This window comes from Otolemur garnettii, unplaced genomic scaffold (assembly GCF_000181295.1).
Source record: "Otolemur garnettii isolate 467f Iridium unplaced genomic scaffold, OtoGar3 scaffold00006, whole genome shotgun sequence".
Taxonomy (NCBI): Eukaryota; Metazoa; Chordata; class Mammalia; order Primates; family Galagidae; genus Otolemur; species Otolemur garnettii.
The window spans coordinates 22,732,155-22,753,842 of record NW_003852401.1 but is presented as its reverse complement, the minus strand read 5'-3'; the positions used below and the strand labels follow the sequence as shown (position 1 = coordinate 22,753,842).

The window sequence follows — 21,688 nt, the reverse complement described above, 5'->3', positions numbered from 1 at the left end:
GGCTCTGTCTCAAAAAAAAAAAAAAAAAAGACACATCCGCTCCGACTGGAAATAGAGGGGATGCTATGGGCATCTAGTGGATACAGGCCGGGGATTCAGCTAAAGAACCTACAGTGTCCAAAAAGACCCTCCATCAACAAAGAATTATCCAACCCAAATGTCCACAATGTCAATGGCACTGAAGTTACAAAGCCCTATTCTAACTTGTAGGTCAGCATCCTTACTAGAGTAAATAAGACAGTCCCTGAATACATCTAAGCTCCCTAAGATATAGACAAATATCAAATGTCATTGTTTTTAAGCACTGAACATGCTTTCCTCACAGTCACTAGGTGGAGAACACACACCCTCTCACCTACACACAGTTTTACGCTTTCTGTATCCTCCATTCTCTCTTTGCTGTCACCCTTAAAACCTTTGCATAGAAAGAAAAAAAACAAATGAGTAGGTACCAGGAAGATGGGAGAATATATGAGGCAACAGAAGGGAAAAATAAATATGAGAAGAAAAACTATCTCCGTCCCTTCTCCGGGCGCAGACATGACATAACACTCCAATTAAACAAAAGAGGCATCCTGCTGGAGCCTACGAAGTTTTACTACCACAGTAAACATCATATGTGAACATCATAAAATTTTCCAAAAGTTAAAATCTAAGGTTTTGTTCCCTAGCTGTCATAATCTATGGCAAACAAATTCAACACACAGTATACAAAAGGTTTTTCATTAAGCTGTATCTATGGTAAGAATAAATATAATTGCGTGATCTTCAAATTAAAATTACTTTCCACCGATGCACCGGGCTTCCCTGCTCAAGAACAGCACCTGAGCCTTTAATGTAACTCACGCATTTAGAACGTGAACTTGAGCACAAGCTATGAGACCTTCAGGCCAGAAGCCGTTTCACATTGTTCCTTGTCAACACCATGGTGACATCATCAGGGCAGGCCCTCTAAGTACAAGTCAGTCAGGCTACTGAGAAGATGCATTCTGGGAGACAAGATGCCATGGGATGCACTGAGAGATTAATTTATTAAAAGACAACATCTTAGACTCTCACTGTTGGGAGGACAGAAAAGATTGTCCATTGCTGATTAAATCCCCTCCACACACACGGACCAAGAAGTCATCCAGTCTGTTCCAGACTCCTTGCCACCCCCACGTCACTGTACTAGTAAAACTGACTTACAACTGTTTCTCAGAGTGTCTGCTTACATACTGTTAAGTTCTGGAGGAATTAAGATATACGAGTGCCCCTAATTTCAAGAGCATATGACCATGATGGCAGAAATCAATTTCTTGGATTGATTTGCCTGGAACATGTCCTCCTCGTTTTCTGCTGGTCTGTCTTCTAGTCTGGAAATATAAATATAGATATTGTATTTCAATGGTGGGCAAATTTGGAAAATCTCTACAATCTCTTTAATCCACCTTCTTGCCCTCAACGTCTCCTGAGATTCCGTTAGTCACATGAGAGGTAAGATCAGAGCAACAGAGAAAAGCAGGGCACAGGAGGTACAGGGTGTTTGGTAAAGAGGAATTCACTCCCTCTACTTCCTCACCTTTCACCCAGCATCCTTCAGTGGAACCCAGAGCAAAGACACACATTTTGTCATTACTTGACTTCTCTTTTTACTTTAAATTATGTCAGCCCACCTCATAACTTTAAATATTATCTATATGCAGGCAATTCCCTAAATTGTCTTCCTCTGGACTTCTCTAATCTTCAGACTCACCAATTGAATGTCTCCTCAAAATAAAACTGTCTGCTTCTTCCCCAGATCTCCCCAAATCACACCCACATCAGCTAAAGGTAACTCCCATTTTTCCAGATACACAAGCCAAACCTTGAAGTCCCCATGGCACTTCTGTCTCCACATCCTATATCCAATTCACTTGGAAATCCCACCAGCTCTAGCTATGCATTTATATACCCAGAATCCCAACTTCTACCACTGCACATTAAGCAGGAAGACCAGAGAGATGGCTACTGCAGTGCTCCCAATCCTGGGAGATTTGGTCTTTCCACTTCAGTCTACTCTCCACACAGCACTCAGGGATTCTATCATAAATTCAGATCCTATCACTCCTCTACTCCAAACCATCCTTTCGGTGGCCTCTAAAGCCCTAAGCCATCTAGCCCCCATTGTCCCCTTACCACCTCTTCTCTCTTCCCTGTTCACTCCCTTCTAGCCACTCTGCCCTCCTTGTTGGGTCTGGAACACACCAAGCCAACACTCTTGCCTAAAGGCTTCTGCACTTGCCATTCCCTCTGCCTGGAGCTTTCTTCCCCAGATATCTGCACTATTCACTACCTTCCTCCCTAGAGTGTAAGCTGCAGGAGTTTGGGTTTGATCTGCTCACAGCTGTATCTCCAGTGCCTAGAATAGCGACTGGCATATCACAGTTGTTTGATAAATAGTTGGCTGAGTGCAATAGACGGTGACCAGAGACTGTTCTTTCTGTGCTGAGGATCACTTTTGGAGACCACAGAGAATATGCACCCTTATACTGAGATGAATGACTCTGCATTAGAATGTAAATATAAAGAAAATAATTAAAAATCTAAAATACCCTCAAGTGAAACAATAAATGACTAACTTTAGAATTTTTTCTCATAGAAAGACAATCTTTTAATTTCCTTTGCAGTTTTGAATTTTGTCTCATACCTATCTGAGCAAAAATGAAGGCGAAAACAAAAGGTGCATTAGAGATGGTCAGTGGAATGTTTTTTAGAAATGTGTGAATTCTGTGTTTAAGAACTTGAAATTGTCTCCCATTGCAGACACCTTCAATTAAGCTGATTCTAATCTCAGCTAAATGAGAATCCAACTTCAAAATTTCACTCCCAGGCACAGCTGTTTGACAAATGCAGCAGGAGCCTGTCAAGATACTTGGCAGCATCATTCCTTTGGAACACAATGGGCTTTTTTCTTTTTTACTTTTTTTTTTTTTTTTTTGGCAACCCCTATTACTGATGGTAATTAGCAAGCCAATCTTTGGAGGAAATGTACAATCAGGTAACTAAAAATGCCTTTTATGAAACGCCTCTTTGAAAATAAAACATTGACCCTACAAATGGTCAATATGTACTCTTAATTTTAAACTAAATTGCTCATTGATTTACCAAGATCTATTTTCCTGACCCAGGGGTGTAGTGAAATTCATTTTTTCTGAAGTTCTGAATTCAAGAAAAGTGACGGTGACACAGTTGTTGATTCTGATTTACTACCTCAATGGTAGTAATTAGAGTGATTTCTCCATTATGTGCTCAGATGATACAGCTCCTTCCTTCACTGGTTCCACCATAGAGGCCCCATTCTATGGGCCCGACACAAAACCAGGGTCATGATCCAAATCTGGCCTTCCTGGGAAACACAATGGAACAGGAGCCAGGTGACTCACACAGTGAAGAGCTGGAGTCGTCACCAGCAGGGGGGCAGGGCACTAAGCTGTTGGGAGAAATACTTGCTACAGGGAGGGAGGGACAACTAGAGATAATTATAATAAACCCAATCCTTGCCTCAAGAACCTGCATACTTTCCACCTCAATTCATAAGGCAGTTTGGGACTTTCGGAAACAAACAGCTCCTGTCCCATTGTCACACCTTTGTAACAACTTACATCTGAGCACACCTCCCACCAACACCTCAGACAAGTTTCGACAAGTGCGGCTGAATCACTTGAGATGGGCCAAAAGGTCAGACTCTGAAACTTTGTCAGCGTGATTATCTAAAGCCACTGGAAAGCATTCTGTGTGTTTCAGAGAACAGGTAGACTTTTCACCACACAAAAGTAGCTTTGTTTCTGCATATGTGACGCCTCCTAATTAGAATCAATGATTTATTTTATTGTCGCTCCCGATAAGCTTGTTTGCCTAGCTTCATTTTCCTAAAACCCTTTAAATGTCCCTAGGAAAGGTGAATGTCGGCAGAACGCTGCGACGGTCCTTGAACCAGGGCTGTGGTATTGCATGATGTTTACAATTTGTCATCCTTGGGGGTGATTTTGCAAGCTTAAATACACTAAAGGACATAATATAAAAGAGCCAGGCAATTTCATTTTGTTTGAATGTATTTATGGAAAGAGACCAAAAACGTCCATAGAGGCACGCTGTCATTTTTTCCTTGACTGTGTGCCAGTTCATGACCAAAAGCAAGCATTCAGAGAATAGAAGAGCATTTATGACCACACTGCGCGTATCAAATAAGCTACTTGATGAACAGATGGGGAATACTGTGTTTCTGTGCACAGTGGTGGAACTCTCAGTGATTCATTTATGATCTTGCTCTTGATAATGAGCAGATCTCCCTTAAGGGTGAGTGCCTGTGGGACACGAAGACATCACACATCCTCATGACTTAGAAAAGATGATGAGCAGTGGGAAATTATGCACCAAGAACATGTAATTTGGACGAGGTGGGAAAGACTGAGCAATCCACTTGAGATAAGGAGAGTTTCCCCAGCAGTGGTGACTATACGGCAATGGAATCCTTGGAGAGTTAAAAAGAAAAAAAAAATGGTTGGGCTGGGAAAGATTTAACATGTTGAAAAACAAGTTATAGGAGATAGCACTGATAAGCAAAAAAGCAACAGTCGTTAACAAGACCATTCTGATGACACAGGGAGTCGATACTCAGGGAAAATTCAAAGATCAAGACTGAAATGTTTCTTCTTTTTAAAGGGGATATAGAAACCTGGAATAAGTCTGAGTTGCAACAGACTTATTCTACTCATTCTACTCGATAGAATAGAGCACTCTGTGTTAGGTTTCCTCCCGGACACAGAGGAAGACCATACTTCCCAACTGTTCTTGCAGCTACCTGGGGTCATGTGACTGAGTTCCACCCAGTAAATATGAGAAACCAAGATATCATATCTAGGCCTGGTCCCTAAAACCTTGTCCACAACAACCTTTCACCCTAGACTCAGACAGCAAAGCCATTAGATTAAAGGCTCCTGAGTTACCACATAATCACAAGAAATCAGCTATATTAGAGCAATAACAAAAAATAAAACTTCTATCATAGCAAGCCACTGAGATTCGGGGTTAGCTGTTATAGGGACTAGATTATCTTAATATATTCCAATAATACTCCCTTCTTATCATTGCCTTTTCAGATACTGTGTTATTGCCTAAGAGTATCTCTCATCTCGTTCTTCAACAGGGTGACCTCAGAGAACTTCAAGAGCAATGGAAAAAAAATAATTTGTTTTCAGATCAGTAGAACATAAGTTACTTAAGATGGAGGGGTGGTGGTGGCTGGCATGACTTTCTGAGGAGTTGGAGGGAACAAACTGTCCTTTTCTTTCCTATAAATTCATTCAAAAAACATTTTTTAAATTTATTTTTAACTTTTTATTATGGGGAACTTTATATCTTCATGCTGGTGGGACTAACAGAATAATGAACCTCCCTCCATTACCTACCTTCAAGAATGGGTGTGTGTGTGTGTGTGAGGTCTACTATTTGTTCATCATTGAGTAAAGATGTTTCGAGTAGGACTCAAAGGTGATTAATAAATGACTTTGAGTAAATTGCAGAAGGAAGAGTCTGAATTCCAAATCCCACAAATTACTCAGCTCTGAGGGCTATAGTGAGGATTAATGCAATCTAGTAGCTCAGAACATATAACATAATCATTTTCTTTCTCTTCCATTTCTCTGAAAAGTTTTTGGTCTAAGGGAAAGGTTTACTACTTCCTACTCCAAATGCAGCTAGCCCTGAAAGGACCAGCCCACTGAACTTTTTTCAGCCAGTTACCACTGAATACCATAGAACCACCATAGTTGACCACCTCCCTGCATTGACCACCTCCTCAAGTTGACCTAATTTTCACAGACTGGACATGCACCACATGTATCTATCAGTAAAGTAGGCCTAGTTCCTTATGTTGACCAATTTGTTACAGTCCCTTGGGTCAACTTTTCTACTGTATGTGGATTTCTCTTTTTGAAAGCTCCTTCTACAAAGCAAACTTCACTTAAGATGCAGAGGAAAAGTAAAGAGCAAGGCCAGGCACCCTGGAGGCAGCATGGAAACTCCAAGGGAAAAAGACAATAGGTGTCACCACAAATCAGATGGGAGACAAATCTCTACTTCAGAAATTTGTCTAAGGCTGAGTCTCTCACTTTCTCTTCATTACAAATGTTCCCCAACCCCAAATCCATTCTCTTGGCTACTAAATCATTGTTCAATCTTTTCTGGGCTATTTTCACACTAAAAACTACGACTAGAGAGTGGGACAAGAGAGCAAAAGAAGGAGAATGGGCAGGCATGACATTTCTCCTCAAAGAACACACTCAGCAGGCACAGTACCCATACCCCAACCTAAAAAACAAGAGCACGTTCCAACAAACATTCTCAAACACAGGAAATTGTTCTAGGCAGACAAGCCTAGGAAGCTGTCTCATAAATTTCAAAAGCAAAGAGCCAGGACCCATCAGATGCCCTTTCTGGGCTCTAGGCTCTGCTCTCTGGTCAGGCAGCCAAATGACCCGACCTTGGGTGGCTCAAGCCCAGGTGCTGCTAGAGCAGGAAGTTCAAGTACAAAAGGCAACTTCCCTTCATGGTGCCTTCACCTGTCTAGAGAGACATGGGGCCCTACAGTGTTCTGGGCACCATTTTGCTAGGAATTGATTTAATTTCTTCTCCTTCTAAACAGCTCAAGTATCTAGCTCTGTTCTGTATTAATTCAGTCTAAGCAGGAAAAAAATTTCCAAAGTAAATCTCAGCAGTGGGGGAAAAAAATCTTGAAAGGGCTGACAAACTCAACATAATGAGTGCCAGTCCAAACCTTTGTTTAATGGTACAATACTTCCCTCTCTTTACAGATTATAAAAGGCAACATTTAACTAATGGAAAGCTACTCATACACAGGATAATGTATGCAGTCTCTGTCCACATCTTAATCATTCTACATAATTGATCAAACAGCTCTGGTCTCTAGACTTCCCCAGGTTCTTAATTGTTTTCTTTAAAATCCACAACAGAAAATGCTTTTATACTTGTCTCCATTTATACATTTCCTTGGCTGATCACTTGGCATAAAAAAAATGTATGTTTCATAGGATAGCTGCCAAGAGGTATGTTTTAATGAAGAATTAAACAGTAAACTTTAAGAGATAGTGGAGATGGTTTGGTGAAGTCAAAGTTTCACTTCATGTGCACTCTAACACAGTGATGCCACTTCAGGGATGGTACTATCCCATAAGGTTGCTTTTGGATTGACTAAAGTTGCAATTAGATGTACTAGGTTTGTAATTATTTCAAACTTTAATAACATGATTCTTATTTGATAGTATAAGTCTTTGTGACTCCTTCCAGCCTCCCTTCCATTCCTAACACTACACTACCTAGTCTCAGGCCATCAAACTACTTGACGATTGTTTTCCCCCTCTGGGTTCTTTTATTCCCTTGTGCTATTGCATAAATATGGTGGCTTAGCTTAAATGGTCACCTTCCCTTTCTCTGCAAGATTTCCTCTCTTCCTTCAAGATACAGTTCACTCTTCTAAGAAATCTGCTTAAATTCTACAGGCCTAACTGGGATCTTCCTTTGCTATATCTCCATGAAAATAAAGTTTGCATAGACCTAAACTATAGACCTTGTTTTACTGTTTACACAGTGGTCACTCTGGAAGATTGTGAGCCTCTTAAAGGAATGTTTCATTTATTTCCACACCCCCAGGACAGGGTGGTGCATGGTTTGCACTCACTGATGGAATGAATGACTATGCATTGGGTAAACACAATGTGCATATATGTAATACTCTTTGGGTAAGGTAACTATACACCCTGGTTTTCCCAGGACAATCCTGGTTTAGACAGACATTTCAATGAATTAGAAGTCCACTTCTCCAAAGTGTCCCATTTTGAATCATAAATCATATGGTCACCCTAAGTTTGGCCCACTGGGTACCTATACTGAAACATATCGCCCTTGCCTGCTCAGAACCCGATCGTCTCACTTTCTAGTTTCTCAATGAATTAATCACTTTAAAAAATATTCCAAATTCTCCTTCTAAAAGAATTCTCCCTACTCAAGTCTGGTACCTATGGCCCAAAAGTATGAAAGTAAATACTGCGTTGCAAAATAAGAACACACAGATTTCAATCCACTTTCTCACCAAATCTCCATCTACACCAACCTCCCAAATGAGTGATGATGAGACCTATTAATCAAGCCATCTCTCCTCTGAATGCAGGACACGCGATTGCCCAGAGTAAGAGCAGAAGTGAAACCAAGCCTTCCCTGCTCACTCTCTGGGTCTGTCAGTCACACATCCATCAGGTTACAAATCCATCATCTTCTCAATAGTTTAGAAACCCTGATTCAGTAATTACAGTAGAAACTAATAAATCTGCTGGAAAGAAAATAAACTTCTCTTTTCCCAAATTTTCTACCTAGAACTTGAAGAAAACATTTCTGAAAAATCAAAGAGAATCAGACTACCTCTTTTTTTGGGAAAAAGAAATGCTTTTGGTCTTTCACTTTATACACACAAATTCCATCTGGACTCAAAGATGTCACCACCATCACTCAAAGAAAAGGTAATGACGAAATATTCCGAAGGTCACAAAAGACATTTCTAATACATGGCAAACTATTTTTTTCACAGTGGTGCAGTCTGAAAGAGCTAAGAAAAATATATTTTAAAATCTATATATGAACAAACCTCAAAAGGTTTGACACATACTCCCTTAATCACATCTTTTATAAAGAGATTTATATAATTCTAATTTTAAAAACATTATTTCGGGGCATCGAATTAGAGAAAAAGCACAAAACAAATATGAACTTAAGGGAACATTAACCATCATGTAGTTAATGATTTTGTTTAATGAGGAGAAAGCCTCAAATATTTAACCTCTTAGGGGTGTTCTCATTATCTATTGCTTTTCATTAATCCCAGAATCACAGGGCAAAGAAACATAAACCACGATTAGCTTTGAAACAGTTGCCCAAATCTGCTCCAAATTTCATTTCAGAACAAAGTTCATGAAAGGCCAGTTCCCCAGGTAAACTGGATTAAATGCCTTCTACAGGGAAATCACATTAAACCACTACCAAATGGCAGGTTTCTAAACTGTGTTTTGGGATGTGAAATCCGATTTGACAGATGCCTCATAGACTGTGGTCAAAGCCCTATCCGAGGAGAGTTTCTGTGGTTTCACTTTTACCTATACTAAAGGATCTGTAATCTACAGTGACATATATATGTCTACAGTATATTGAACACGTATTTACACAGATAAATATGTTTGTATCTCTTTCTTACATACAACTGTTATTTAAAAAGTCTTGAGATTTTATTTTTTTAAACCATTGAGTTCGCATTTAATGTCTGACAGACTGATGCCTTGTGGGATACGATTTGGAAGCTACACTCCCTCTGATCTTTACCAGATGTTTCACTGGTGGTGTGACAGCCTCAAGAGACAAAGGAGAGATTAATGTTAATTTTATTTATTTAATCACATCAGGCAGATTTGATAAAAGAGAAAATTCAATATTTTGATAATTTACCAACTTTTCAGAAATGTCCATAGTAGCAAAAATGTCTTGAAGATCATTTTATATTAAAAGCAGGAAGGTTGCATTGGGTTTAGAAAGGAAACCACTATCTTACCTTTAAAAATGGGAAAAGTGACAGTTTGGGCAGTTCTACTTTTAACTCAGGGAGGCAAGGAGGTACAGATATACATATGGTTTGGCACAAGCCTCATCTCAACCCTCAACTGACTATTCATTCCAGAGAAAAAGTACTCTGAATAGGAAGTGGACACTCAGTGGAAAGCCATCTGCCACTGCCAAAGTTGCTCTAATAGTTTATCTCTTGTCTCTGAATTTTATTCAAAGGGAAAACTAAACTACCCTCATCATTGTCAGGGCATGAATGATAATGGAGATGTACTCCACATGGTACTAAACACCATCTCCTTACATTTTAAGTGAAGTACAGGGTAAGTTTCTATTTATCTAGAGCTCAAGGTCAGAACTTGGAAGCTTTTAAAGTACTGGTCCTCACTGTGGTTTCTTATTAGAATTATGTGGGGCACCGCACCCCCCCACACCTGGACCAATTATATCACAAACCCAGGTACTGGTTCTTTGTAAAGCTGTCCAGGTGGTTCCAATGTCAGCCAAGGTTAAGAACCACACCTTCAGAGGCTCTAAGTAGGGAGCAGCAAACACAGTGACATAGTCTTGGAAAGATCAATTTCTCTGGGTTTTGTTTTCATCTGAAAAATGCTCTCTGTGAATGGGAGTTAAAGTGTTACACTAACTGATTTTCTCTTATTTTTAGATAAAAATATATACCTATCATTGAATATTTCAAACAGGTAGTAAAGTACACAAAATATAACAGACACCTATGACATCGTAATTATCATCATCAAGTTAGAAAGAAATTAATATATTGCTTAATTTGTAGTTCTCTTTCTTTGGAAAAAAAAAAAAAAGATAAAGCAGAATCTCCACATCCCCTTTCTTCCTATTTCTTTCCTCTCTAGAAGTATTGACTATCTCAAGGTTACTGATTACCCTGCGTTAACCACGTTATTATTTATCTCCAACAACTATGTAACACTGCTCAGTGTGTGTTTAAATATACATAAATTGCACTATATGCATATATCTGTATATTTTTTCATACAACGTTGTTTTGTGAGATTTATCCATTTTGATATCTATGTAGGGTGTCTGTGTATTTAATTAATTTTAAACTCCTTCATAATGTTTCATTATGAATAAACCAGTTTATTGACATATCTATGAACAGTAAGGGTATTTACACTCATTTTTAAAAACAGGGATGCAATAAACACATTTTTTCCAGGTCTCCCTTATCCATACTTAGTATTATGAGAATTTATTCATTTTTGCCAGTATGAGGATTAAGTAGGGATTAATAGTTATTCTCAGATGATATTTTCCTAAGGTCCCTACTGGTCATGTAATTGTGGTAACCCATCAATGCCAAGTCTTATCAAAATAACAAAATAAATATATGTAAAAACCTTCCACAGCTTACAATGAATTTACTTTTCCTCAAGAAATGTCTTACATGCTTAAACCTGGCCATGAATGCATACATCAGTCCATAAAAGAGGAATGGGGACAAGGCCCCAGCTCTGTATTTATTTTCTTGTATTCATAATCCAATGTTACTCGCAAAGAAAACTGCCCAAATATTCAAGCCAAAGCAAATACTCTGGATTTTGCCAGGCAAAATGCCTGTGGAGAAATGAGTCAATTCATACAAAATTCAAAACTGTCTTTGGTCAGGGACATTTTCATGAAAATCTGTGGGTGGGTAAAAGTTTTACAAAATTCCTTTTTGCTATTGGATACAATCCATCCAGGAAAAATAAGTAAAACTTAAGTGGCAAACCACATTCCCCCTAGTTCCCTTATTAACACTCCCTAACCACCCAACACAACTCCATTCAATTGTGCTCCAAAGCATGTTATCGGTGGTTCCGATTCTGGCAACGGAACTCTGTTGCTCTGTCTGCTCCATCCCAGTCAGACTTTCTCATGCACTTACAGAGCATGCCCAAGCTCATTCACAACACACCTTACTTGAACACTGCCCAGGCTTTGCACACTCTTCAACTTAATGGCAAAAAGACCGATGGTGCAAACATTCTCAGTGTGCGCTCTGTTGGAACCATTACTATGGATACTATTAGGAATATTTAGTGTACTTCGACGGTTTTGAGTTACACTTCATGTTGTCCTTTTAGGAACATGAGACAAGGGTTTGGGAAAGAGACAAAAATTCAGAGACTCCATGACTTGTTCTAACTTAAGAATCTGGATATTTACCTCAGAAAAACTTCATAGAATTCCCCACTTAAACTCAGGGATGCTCAAAGGTTTTGATAATTCCAAGGTTTACTAATAAGACTGGGGTTGGTCAAAGCTCAAGGTCAAAATAGAATGATTTGGTCCATAGAAATTGCTTTAGTTAATAGACAGCAGTGAATGGACTTGGATATTTTTAATAGGATAGTGCCATATTCCTGACTCCTGGTTTTTGATCTAGCTGAGTCTGCTTGTCTGCCTGCTGAGGGCTTGACTTCTCAAGACCTTTGCCACTGGCTGGGAATGTCTGCAAGATCGAGGCCAGGCGGGGAAAGAGCACAGCTGTTGGACTTTCCACTGAAGCTTTAAGAATGAGATTTACAGAAGGGTGAAGTCGTTTGGGTGGGAAAGAAAAAGAACTCATTCTCTTCTTCCAGTAAGTTAACCAAATAATAAATTAACATCCCTTCCCCAGTTCTGCCACCTAGAATCCCAAGTGATCTAAAGCCCTGGATTCTGGGTAAGGCTGGGAGTCACAGTCAGAGACTCTGAGAATGCATTCTCTCATGCATGAAACAGAATTTGGCAGGAGGGAGGACAGCAGTGGCAGCCTCTTACTGTAAGCAAGCTGTCACAGACAGCCCTCTCACACACCCCTCTTTTACCATGACTTCCAGAAGCTCTTTGTGCTGCTTGTAGTTATGGTCACCAAACACAGTGGGGTCATCATTTCTTTCTTAGGTCAATAAGCTAAGCTAGTAAAAATGATGACTAACCCTATCATACGCAGAAAATTACCAGCAATTAAACACACGTAAAACAAAAAGTGGCCTGGCTCTTATCACTTCGACTGCTGCTAACCCTTGCAGCATGTAACAGAGCCACAAAAAAACCCAAAGATCACTTCCCATCTCTAAAAGAAGAACGTGGCCATGTTACTTGGCAAGCATCTTAACCTTTGAATCAACTATCATCAGATTTTAAAATGGGGGAAGATGAAACATCTTAGCTGTAACAGTTCTCTATGTCTGGATTCCAAGAGTGTGAAGATTGGTTTTGCAAAAAGCAGAAAAATGCATTTTTCCCAGGATGCATCCACTCTAACAACATTGTCTTCTATCATTGTACTACAGCTTATGGGGACTGTTAAACTTGCACAGCAAAATCCATCCCTGCCCATATAGCCCTCCAAATGGAGCAACAGAACAGTTTTCAGAAGACACAGTGCCCACAATATGTCCATTTTATAAGAAAATGGGTACCTTGCAGCTAAAAATATACAGTCTCAGAAGTACAATCCCAGCATCAATCAGCTTCTAAGAACACTGCTGTAAATAAATGTTTGCACTATAACATGGGTAAGTAAATGCTTTGTGGTCCTAGATTTCATATGCTATTAAATTAGAAATCTGAATTTTATAAAGACTCCAGCTAGAAGTGGGGAGTGGGAAGACTAGCAGAGAGAAATCACCTCCCATACTCATGGCGAACAATACAAGGAGAAGCTATTCAGAGGCGTGCAAACATTCGCCTTTTAGGTTATTCTTTCACTGAACTATTTCTATTTTTAAAATTCGTCATGCACTTTAGCAAAAGTCAACTTCATAAACTTATATGTCTTTGCAAAGTCTGGGAACAGGAGAAAATGGGGAAATCCTATTGCAAAAAAAATTAATTTTGCAATGCAAAAAGTATTTTTCTGGATAATTCAAGCCTTTCTGTTTGTTTCAGTAAAGCCAAATCCAGTAAACTATTTTCAGCCAGGATTAGTCAGAAGTAAAAGGTTGGACTGTTTTCCTTCAGAGACTGAATGTCTTTCCTGCCTGCAATAGGCCCCAGTGTCCCAAACAGAGTAAATGGAATTGCCTTCAATTGCCTGTCTCTTTCTGGCATTTTTAATGCAGAGCCCTAGTGACAGAGTAAGGTTTTGCTGCCTGGAATGTAATTATTTTTTTCACTCATAGAAGCTGGCAGTCTCATTCTCACAGTGTATCAGCTTCAGGGTTTCCTTAAGAAAAATCACAATATGGAGCATAAAGTAACGACAAGAAATGCAATTCCATTCCACCAGAATTTCTTCAAACTCTTTCAAAAATACCTACCGAGCAGTGCAAAAGCATTTCTAATACTTGCAGTAGTGCTATCACCTGTTTGGTTTGCTTTTCCACAAGGCAGACCACTTGGCCAGTCTACACTCAAACATAAATGTGGTCCAGATTCTTTATCATCATGACCTACGATAGAAAGAAGGGACTCTGGCTGGGGGACATTAGTCCAAATGAGTTTCTTTTAAAATGGATTTATGTATTTCACATATTCAGTGACCTACACCATACTCAACATTCAGGGAATACACAGAAATCTCAGATTTTAACTCCAAAAGAAATATCCTTGTCCATCTAGACTAATAGAAAACATATGTGCCTCCTTTTCCAAGACTTAAGTGAGCTGTCTGAGATTGTGCAAAGCCATCCTGGGATCCCCAGGGTGATGCCCTGATTTTAAACCCTGAGGGTTCCTGTGAGGTGTGAAATTGTTGTGAAATCATTTAAGAATCATATTATTCAAAACTAGTAAATCTTGCCAAGAAACAGGGAGAGTTCCAGGATGGATGTTCTGAAAGAGGGAGGCAGGGGAGTAAGAGCTACCAGGCCCACTTCACACAATACCAGAGGTAGATCCCCTTGTCCGCTTTCTCCTTGTACCTTGCCACGAAATTCCCTCGTTAAAATTAGGTGAAATCCTGTGAGGTTCTGCTTCTGTGGTATCCCTTGGGTGTTTTTAATGCAGGCTATAAATCACTGGTCTCCCAACCCTGGAAGGTACAGCTGCAGGCATGTGGGTGCACACAGCAACGTTTACTAGCCAAGTTGCTAAGTAGTGAGTTCCTTTCCAAATATCAGAGCCTCCCCCTCCACCCCAATTCTTGCCCAGTTATTGGAGGGAAGGGGGAAAAAAATGACTGAATGTTTGTTTTGGAAAAGACCTGCAGCTTGCTGGTGGTGCGCCGTGTCCCTCTGCTCTTGTATGTCCACCCACATGAAGGAAACTTAACGTTTGTGCCTGGCTGGCATCTCTTTGCCAAGATTTTAGACAGAAGGGCAGACTGACCTCCCCTGCTGGGATAGCCGATGTCCCTTCGCAGAAGAGAATCTAGAAATAGAGACCACTCATCATTAAGGAAATCATCCCCGCCTCGAGCTGAAGAGGAGTCCCATCTCTCGGATACCTAGACCACCACACCAGAAGAAAACGTCCCCTGACCCACCGGCAGAGTTTGGAAAGACACACACGTGAAAAGCCAGCCGGGCCTTCCAGCGAGGGCAGCCGCTGGGCTTCAGGACTCACCGTACACTTGTTGGGCTTCTCCCCGGAGTGGACTCTCATGTGGATCAGCAGTTTGTACCGGGCGTTGAAGGGCTTGTACCTCCGAGGACACCCGGCCCAGAAGCAGGTGAAGTCTTCCCCTTTGCGCTGGTCTATGTGGACCTTCTCGATGTGCCGCACCAGCTCCTCCTGCTGGTCGTACAAGGCGCTGCAGTCAATCCAGCGGCAGCAGTGCTTGCCCCCGACGTCGTCCATGTCCCCGTCGTCGTCCAGGGCAGCTTGGGGCAGGGACAGCGACTGGCCGTGTGGCACCAGCTCTGGGTGATGAAGGTGAGGGTGGGCGTGGTAGGGTGGCGGGGGGCCCTGGGGTGGCGGCAGGGGCGGGAGGGCAGGCGCAGGGGCCAGGTCCAGGGCTCCGCCGGTGAACTCATCCAGGCGCTCGGTCTTGAGCAGGCCGGCCGAGTGGCCGTCGGGGCCTGGCAGGCCGTGCTGCACCACCATGTTATTGACCTGGCCATGCTGCAGGCCACCGTGCTCCAGCTGCTGCATGCGCCCGTACTCCAGCGTGCCACCCTCGCTGTACACCGGCAGCGCCAGGCCGCCGCTGGCCACCAGCACGCTCTTCTGGCCGCTGGGCACCGGGCACGGCTGGGGAATGCAACTGCCTCGCACCCCCAGGAAATGCCCGTAGACCTCTGGCTGCGGGGACATGTTGGCTGGGGAAGCCCTGGACCCATTGATGTAGGCCACCAAGGAGGTGGGTGATGTGCGGATTATGGTATTGAAGTCTATCCCGATGCCATCAGACAGTGGTGACAGCGACAGTGCTCTCTTCTTAGAGCGGGCCGAGTGAGACCTGGTGGATGAGTTCCGAGGACTAGAGTAGGGAGAGTGGCTATTTTCCATGCCAAAAAGGTAGGATGGCAATGAGTTAGAGACGCTGTTGCTGGACATAGGTGTCCCGGGAGGAAGGCTAAGGAGGTCCCCTAGATCAATGCCATTCTGAGAGCCATGGCTGGGGGACAGCGAAGGAAGAGCCCTGTAGCCGTGAGACCACTCTTGTTTCACACTCAAGGCCGACTGACTCTCCGTCAGGCTCAAAGTTGTGGATGCCAAAGACTCGCGCGAAATCAGGGACCTAGAACAGCAGCCAGAAAGGAAGAAAAAAAAATAAACATTTTAACAGGATATGGATTGCTTAAGAGCTAAAAGAACATTGCATTGACAATCCCTTAAGTATTTCCCCTAATTACATTCTCTGCTAAACACACATTCTTGGGCTAAGATAAAATCCAAGGCTTTTAGTTCCAGGTAAATAACATTTTACTAAGAAGAACAATAAAACCTAATGCTCACTGAAATAATATAACAAAAGATCTATTGTTATAAATAATCCTAATACTTTAATACCAAGTAGTCCTCGCTTTATTTTTAAATATATATTTTTTAATGTGGGGAAAATTATGGATATTTGTCAGGGCAAACCAAAGACATAAGTGTTAAGTACCTACTGTGTGCAGCATGCTACCATAGGATTTACATAGAACACAAGTCTAAACAGAGTCTTAGCCTTCAAGTAAAATCTGTTTGGGAAGGTAACATATAAACTCATTTATATGTATGTGTTTCATTTTAAAAAAAGTAAATCCTCAAAGTCAAAGGGTAATCCAAGGGACCATTTAATAATTTCACAATTTAGCTTCAGTGATATTAAGGAATTATTTCGATTTTTTTTAAAGGTAGCAATTCACGCTTTCAGAATTCAGTCATAACATCAAATCATCCCAGGAAATAAGAAACCATATACCAAATACAAGTATGATATATAAGGTAGTAAAGCTGATGAGAAGCATATTATCAAGTCATTTAGGCATTGGGGCCATGCAGGGTTTAATCATACTTGCTACTCTGTTTTTTTTAGCAGCTCTTATCCTTCTATCAGTGCAATTGCAGGCCGAAATCAGGTTGTTCTTTTTCAGTATTTCACTTTTGCAGCAATTTCTCTCCGGTTCTTCTTAAACTCTTTCTAAAACATGCCCTATGTCTCACAGATATACAGTGATTATCTATGTATCAAAATGGTTCATCATGTAGCTCTGGCCACTCTAAAAGTCATTTTGGTTTACTATGACATTGTTGCCTTCAAATAACTGAGGAGAACATTTATGTCCCTTGTATGGAAAATTTGTCACAAAGGCAAGACATAGCATCATAATCCCCCACTCAATCATGGCGTCTATCAGAAAAACTGCGTTTATTTATATGTACCTGCATTGGCTTTCTGCTGAGATCTTTTTTCTAACAACAAGTTAATCACAAAGAAATGTTATAATAGAATGTGAGTCTTCGCAACAGGAACACATTAACTATTTTCAGCTGTTCAAACAACAACCTGCTATAAAGGAACAGAGGGAAAAGAAGCATTTTCATCCCACCTGTTCCTCTTACTGCATTTCACAAAACGGAAGCCACAAACACCATTTCCTTCAAGCATGTGATATTAGCAAGAAAACATGTCAGCTCTGAAATGCACAGTATGATTAGGCGGTAGTAACATCACGACGGACATGATGCTACCATTGAGTGAACTGACGTTTACCAATGACAAACACAGCAGGAATTTACATCCACTTGCCCTCGACATAGATTTTTTTTCTTGGTATGCATCCTTATATTCAAGCTGAAGTCCTTTGGCAAGCCCCACAGCGGTTTGGGAACCATCTGTTTTTTTAATTCCCCACGGACACTTTTCAATTATTTTCCCAGCACACTTGCACTGTGTGGCTCTTCCCACAGAGCTCAGCTGAAGACTCCTGGTGATTGGCTGTCAAGGGCCTTTTGGTCCTTTACCCCTGCAAGATCCAGGAATTGCTTTTAGACCCAAACTAAGTCCGTAGTCACACCATATATGAGACAACTGACTTTGCTTTACACCCTGAGGTTGAGAAACAGAACAGAAAGAACCAGAGCTTTCCCAGAGCTGTGTGGCTGAGTAATGCCCATTCTCAGGTGGTATGTTTGCCTGTCAGTCACCCTGGAACATTTCAGATTGTAAAGCAGTTGACTAACAGAAATTATTTTATCCACCTGCATATATTTTGCATATAAAATTATCTTATTTGCTTTGAGGGCAGTTCTATAAGCAACATATGCTCATTTGTCCCATTGTTGAAAGATGATTCTCATTTCTCTCAAATGGTCCCTAAGCATGGCTCAATTTAAACCCGATCAGAACCCTATGCAGGCATTTTCTGTAATTCTGTGGACATCTCGGTTTTCTAAGACAGTTATCATATATTTTTCAGAAAGGAAATTCTATCTTCTATTCATGAAAACAATAATATGAACAGAGAACTCTCCCTTCTATCTCTAAATACCTGATAAGATTAAAATTTCCAAAAATGGCCTTTGCCTAGCAGCCAGCCTCCCTCCTGAGCAATTACCCAGATCTTTTAGTGTTTTAAAGTTATAATCCATGAAGTCTCCCCCCAGTACCCTAGCTCTCAGAGTTCTCTTTGCAAAGAACTTATATACTGTCTGCATCATGTCTGAAAGGTAGCTAACTTCAGGCATCCATGGGTGTTACATTCTTCAATAAAATTCAAAGAATTTTAACAGAAGGGAGCATTTTCATCTCCCTAATACCTACTAGAATTTCAGATACATACCAAGTATTCAAAAAATGTTGATTAATGAAGTGAATAAATAATCAATATAATGATAACTAAACATTATATATAGCTTATGAAGCATTTTCCCTACATATTATCTCATTTGATACAGCCTGCCAGATAAGTAAACTGAATTTCTTTCATAATTTCTATTTTAAAAAGATTTAAAACTGAAGTTCTGTGAAAGTCCTCCTAGTCTCGCTCTCTCTCTCTGTCTCTCTGTCTCTCTCTCGCACACCTCCCCCCCCGCAAAGTCCTTACAGAAATACAAATGAAGCTGTATTTGACAGACAGTGCCCTAACTGGATCACATACATTCTCTATTATTTTCATGCTTAAAGTTCACACAAGCTGGAACCCACATTTTCTGTTCTTACCATAACAGTATGTGAAATGAGTGTGAAGTATTCTAGGGGATTCTCACATGCAACACTTGTGCTACATACACCAGTCCCATGGGAAAGAAAGTGACAAAGAGCTGTATCACCATATGAGAGCAATCTCCATTTCCATGAGGACATCTGAGCCTAAGGATATTATTTCTGGAGACTGGTTAGTTGGGAGATAGATGTAAAAGGAAAGGGCATATATCTCACACGAAATAAGCCAACCAATATGAAAAACTCAGACATCAGCAGCAAAGAAGATTGGAGTGGTGCTAAAGCAAGATCTCAGTAACTTTCATGGGGCCCTAAGAGGCAAGATGACCAAGTTGGAGTGCTGGATGCAATGCAAAGCCCACAAGATGTTCTAACTGCACAGAGCACATGGAATTCCTCAAACTAATGCTTAAGAGAAAATATATATATACACACATATATATCTTGCATATATACCTAGATCATGGAAAAGACACCAGTCCCAGTCTATCTGGAAGTTCTTATCTGCATGCCCTGACAAATACCCCAAGACAGTCAGCACTGCATCTGCAGACAGAATGGTCTTATAAAATGTCAGCATTTACAGAGAGCCCCCCACCCATCCTCAGAATCCTTAGTCTTTTCCAACCACTGTGGATATTACAAACCAAAAGGAAATCACTCCAAGAATTTCTGGTTTTAGAAATAAAAAGATAAATGTAGTGCCTTTTGGAATGGTGTTATTAGGTGATAGCTGAAGTTTGTGACTAACAAGCTAAGTGACACTGAGCAAAGCCCTTAGACTTTCTGTGTCTTGGGTTCACTATGTCTTAAACAGGAATAATAATTGCAGGTAGTTTATAAATATTCAATTGCAAAATGCAGAATTGCAATGTATATAAAAGCACTAGAAAAGCTAAATCTATATTAAACGCATCCAGTCTCTTCTATTGCTCAACCTTTGCTAGACTTGGTATATGAAATTACTATATGAGATTCTCCCATTAGCATCTCAGCCTTGTCATTTATGGGGAAATACTGTATACACAATGCTCTCTGTATTGCAAAGTCTTGGCAATGCCTAAATCAAGATGGAAGATGGTAAGGGTACATTGTATTCATCATAGTGGGGTTAGTTAGAAATGGTTGGGAAATTAATCAAGGCATTAGGGCATAATTCTCATCATTGGATAAAGAGAACCCAACAAAGCTAAGGAAAAAAGTGCTTTATCCAAGATGAGCACCCCGTAAAAAAATTCCCAAAGGAGATCCAAAGAAAAACCTATAAGCACATTCAATGTATCTAGGAAAACTATGCAATATTATCAATAATTGAGAAATACAAAGTAAGACAAAATAACATTTTGCATATCAGATTGGTCAAAGTTATAAAAATAATAATACGCAGTGATAGATAAGGTCTGAGAAAACAAGCACTCTTGTAGAGTGTTGGTGAGTTTACAAAAACTGGCAGGGCTTTTCTGCAGTAAAATATGTAGAAAATATGTAGAAAAAGCCTCAAATTGGAGCGGTGCCTGTGTCTCAAAGGAGTAGGGCGCTGGCCCCAGCAGAGGTGGAGGTTTCAAACACAACCCCAGCCAAAAACTGCAAAAAAGAAAAAAAAAGCCTCAAAATTGTACATTTCTTTTAACCTCACAAATTTTACTTATAAGAATGTATTCTAATAATCAGAGTTATGCAACAACAAATTTATAGGATTGATCAAAAAATTATTTATAATACTGAAATAAAGGGAAACAACTAAGAGTTCAGTAGTAAAAGGCTGATTTTAAAAACTATGGTTTTATTAATGTACTTTCTTTGTACAATGCAATCTTGGACAGGAGGAAGGCATTACATAATGAGTGCCAGAGAAGATTTTGATTATAAAAGTTTGTCATATATTACCTGGAAAAAAATGTTGTTATAAAGCTATGTCTATTAGTAGATCAATTTAGTGGAAAGGAAAGCCTGCATCGATGACATATGATATATGCATTTGCATTTAACTAGAAACATGTATATCAAAATAACACCCACAGTTATCTGTAGGAGCTAGAATTCAGGATGACTATCATTTACTGCCTGGTGCTTTTCATATAGTATTATCCACATTTGCACAATGAATAAGAATTACATAATCAGGAGAAAAACCAATAAATTTTATAGCTTTTCATGGAGCCAGAATCTCTCAGACCGAACAGTTCATACGCCCTCCCCCACCCCCTCCACCCCCAAATACCCCAATATGGAAAGCACTCAGCTAATGATTTTCTCTCCATCTTCTCTTTATCTCTAAATAGTGAAACGTCTTTACATTAAACTTTTGCCTCTTATTCTTTCTCTCCTCCAATGAAACATAAAAAATCAATTTAAGGATCACAAGTAAATGTGACCCTTCCAAATTGTTAAAAGTAGGTTTCATACTTCACCAGGCCACTTTCCCAATTCCTATTTCTTTGCTCATCCTGAAAAAAAAAAAAAGTTCCACAGAACTCACAGAATACATAGTCAAAA

At 40.2% G+C, this 21,688-nt stretch overlaps 1 protein-coding gene across 1 annotated transcript in view; it reads right to left on the bottom strand.

The window, feature by feature from the left end:
- Nucleotides 1-21,688, bottom strand: part of GLIS3 (GLIS family zinc finger 3) — a 448,158-nt gene that overhangs the window by 277,652 nt on the left and 148,818 nt on the right. The window contains exon 4 of the mRNA XM_012813159.2: nucleotides 15,163-16,279. Within this exon, the coding sequence (XP_012668613.1) occupies nucleotides 15,163-16,279 (1,117 nt within the window). The remainder of the gene's footprint in view (nucleotides 1-15,162; nucleotides 16,280-21,688) is intronic.